The sequence below is a fragment of the Oculina patagonica genome, unplaced genomic scaffold (genome assembly GCF_052425735.1).
Source record: "Oculina patagonica isolate OP01 unplaced genomic scaffold, crgOcupat unplaced1602, whole genome shotgun sequence".
Classification (NCBI taxonomy): Eukaryota; Metazoa; Cnidaria; class Anthozoa; order Scleractinia; family Oculinidae; genus Oculina; species Oculina patagonica.
In genome coordinates, this window is record NW_027557633.1 from 1 (window position 1) to 3,734 (window position 3,734).

General features: G+C 37.1%; 1 protein-coding gene across 1 annotated transcript; it reads left to right on the forward strand.

The window, feature by feature from the left end:
* Positions 1 to 727: 727 nt before the first annotated feature.
* LOC144639988 (uncharacterized) lies at positions 728 to 2,435 on the forward strand (the record flags this gene model as incomplete). Its single annotated transcript, XM_078499241.1, has 3 exons — positions 728 to 952; positions 1,331 to 1,446; positions 2,362 to 2,435. Coding segments are annotated over 3 exons (415 nt in total), but the record flags the coding sequence as incomplete, so codon positions are not given.
* Positions 2,436 to 3,734: the final 1,299 nt, after the last annotated feature.

Genomic DNA, 3,734 nt, shown 5'->3' on the forward strand with positions numbered 1-3,734 from the left:
ATCATATGCAACGAGACTATATAAAGAACTTATAAGAATCCGACTTTTAGAATTTGAAAATGACGAACGATTCATCAAAATGTCATTCGAAATTATTATCGCTGATTTTTATTCTTAATTATATTAATAGAAACACGAAAATTGCAAATTTGGGAAACATGCCTGTAAAAATGCCGTTGCGATAGTGACGTCAAGTTCCCTGATAAATTTTATATTAACTCGCAAAGTTTGGCAGCGTTTGGTTGAGTCTTGAAAAAGTTACAAGCGTTCAAAGTCAGCGCGGTCGCTTTCCGCCCAACTTGCCATTTAATTGTGACTTTAACAATGCGTATATTCCTTCCTCTAAGTGGAGGCCAGAATAAAAAAAGGATCGTAGGAATTGAAGGGTTACAAGCAAAAACAAATTTACATCAACGTTTTAGAGGAATATGAGTTCTTATAAAGCTTTAACTGCATGCATAAGTCAGCATCAATGAGAAAATTGATTTGGTTTATTAACATTTAATCAAACGAAACTAAAACGCATTAAAGTTATTAATCGTTGTAATATTTATTTCTCAATACACCGCTTACTTTCTTTCCACCTTTCCTTTGAGTTGTTAGCAATAATACCTTTTTGCCAATCTTTTTAATATGGATGTTTTGTTTCACCAGTTCCTAAAAAGGCTCCTACCATGCTACGAGGTTATCCTCTGAATTCAACTGCAATTCGCATCTCCTGGACTAGCCTGCCTCCAAGTCCTCTATAAAGAACAGTTGTTGGGCTATCGGGTCAGATACAGAAGTGTTGGCTCTCAGAAATTTACTGAAGCAACTATCACGAGCAACTTGACAGAGATTGTTGTTAACGGACTTGCTGCACAGACCAGATACGAGATTGAAGTAAACGGATTTAACGAAAATGGGTATGGACCAATCAGCGAGACCTTTGTCATAAAAACATTGTCATTTGGTAAGTTTGAGATCATCTCTGATTTGTATGGATAAGTCTGCGTTGAAGCATATAGGCCCAACGGTCAATTGTAGGCTTACTCCCAGCATTCGCCGGTACTTATTCATGCACCTGGTTGGAGAGAGGCGCTTTGAGAGAAACATAGTTGGCATATTAACTGACCTCATTTCTGGAAACAAAGTCTAAGAAAATTTAAACAACGAAAATAACTTGTTAGACAGCTGCAAGTAGTAGCCTTGCTTTTATCCCTTCTTTTTCAATAATGGCACAGTTTCCAACATAATTTTCATTTTTTATATTTTGGGGCGTTAATGTGTGGTATCATTTTAATTTTTGTTTCCTTACAGTCCTTATGTGTATTTTTTACTTTATTTCCAGGTGAAGTAATTATTGACATTAACTTGCAATTGATGATCGATGCAGATTTTAACAGAGATCTACTGAACCATAGTAGCAGCAAGTTCTTGGCAATGGAAACGAAAATCAAAACTACGGTAAGATAAGCTCGCTTCGGGACGGTGTCGAAGGCAGTCTTTTGATATGTGTGCTTTTTTTTTAAAAAAAAAAAAAAAACAACCGACCTGTTATACTTGTACATCTATGTTCTAATTGTATACTAATCATTTAAAAGGGGAAGTGTGACCAACATTAAGTGCTACTTGAAAATCTAATAAAGATGTTGGTTTTAATTGGAACTCCACTCAAATTGGCGTGGCCTTGCTAAAATGTACTGTAGTTGTCTTAGAAATTGTTGGAAAGTGTGGAAGCGGACTGGTACGAAAGGTGTGGGTACGGACTGGTACGAAATAAGTGGTCTAACGCTTGACAAAGTTGGGCCGACGTTTTCAAGTTTGACAGTTTTACTTAACAACTGTTCATTGTGGTCTTTTCAAGTCTTGGATAACGAACTTTTGCTTTTATTTTGTTGTTCAAAATTTTGTTGTTGTTGTAGTTATTGTTGTTGTTGTTGTTGTTGGTGTTGTTGATCAGTAATTGCACCCTCATAATTCTAGAATAGTGTGTACGGAAATTTAGAAAATTTCTCGTGACACTGTTCCTTTAATCCTGCCACAAAGTTCTTCTTTCAGAATTAAGACAGCCTGTGATCGCAATGATCGCAGTTTAAAAAGAAAGTCTGGCCAGTATCATGTAGCAGATTTCGAGAGATGATCAATAGAAATCCTTAATTTATTGATTATTGGGGGGGGGGGGGGCATGCTAATGTACATTCATTGAGTACTTATACCCTAAGTCAGGGTGTCAACTGAAGGGTGCTCGTTAATCCTGTTTTTACAGATACGTATAACAAGGCTCAAATTCTATCTATAGGAGTGCAAAGCATTGCAGAAAACGGCATTGTTGAACATTTGATACCGACTCTTCTCAAGGAACTTTCCTTTTCTCTGCAGATAAAGCACCATTTCAACAAATCCTCTGTTTTGGAGATATATGACGTCAGAATTATGAGAATTATGCAATTGAGGTTGGTGGGCACTACAATGGACATATATGTTGTTTGCCGGCCGGGAGGTCCGTATAGGGGAAAATTGACCCCAAGGTGTTGTGACTGTGTTCAAGACCGGGGCACAGTTTTCCTTATACGAACCGACATAGTCCAGCAAATAACGTTGTTATTTTTATCCTACTTAAATTTGTTTTGTAAAAAAATCCTTGTAATTTGACTGTTTTCAGTCAAACAAAAGCAAAACAACAATAAACTACAAACACTACTGTTTTAAAACTCGATCTTGCCGTGAAAGAAATGTACATTCGCCTTTTGAAGAACTTCGAGGCCTGTAATGCAACTACTATTGTTCTTTTGCATCTACAACGGTTGATGACCAGCTATAACGATTTCGAAGAGCAAAACTTTCATTTGTTCGTTCACAAAGCCGGTTCAGATAGGAAAAACTAGATTTGCGAAACGCGCGTCTTCAGTCAATCATATTCAAGGATTCCGGATTGCGGACCGGAGGGATTCCTCAGAAAAAAATAAATGATTTTTATTCTACTCGGAATTCCCTCGACCGTTAGGTTTATCTTTTGATTTAGCACTAACGATACTTAAATATATGTCTGAATTTATCAAAACCAGGTCAAGGAAATTTTCACCGTTTTAAGCGCAAATCGCTGTCAACCCGTTTTTTTCTCCAAACTCAATGATATAAAAACTAAAGGGAATGTCAGTCTTTTTTCCTCTTCTTCTCTCTCTTCTCTACCTTTCAGCGCTGTATTTCTTTTTTTTTTCCCCTTTCTTGTGGCGTTTTAAGCCAATTCGCGCAGTAACGTACTTGTTCAAGAATACTGACGTCACTTTTCTTTGACCCGGTTTTGATAAATTCAGACATATGATTCAATAGTATGACCGGAGAGGCTAGTGAACGTTACACTGGAGCAGGGAAAGCCTGGATTTCTCTCTAGATGCATAGAAAATGATTAACTGTAACTCGAGAAGCTCATTCTTGGCCTTTCCGGTCATACTATTGAATCATATGTCTGAATTTATCAAAACCAGGTCAAGGAAATTTTCACCGTTTTAAGCGCAAATCGCTGTCAACCCGTTTTTCTCCAAACTCAATGATATAAAAACTAAAGGGAATGTCAGTCTTTTTTTCCTCTTCTCCTCTCTCTTCTCTACCTTTCAGCGCTGTATTTCTTTTTTTCCCTCTTTGTTGTGACGTTTTAAGCCAATTCGCCCAATAACGTACTTGTTCAAGAATACTGACGTCACTTTTCTTTGACCCGGTTTTGATAAATTTAGACATATATATAAAGCCAACTC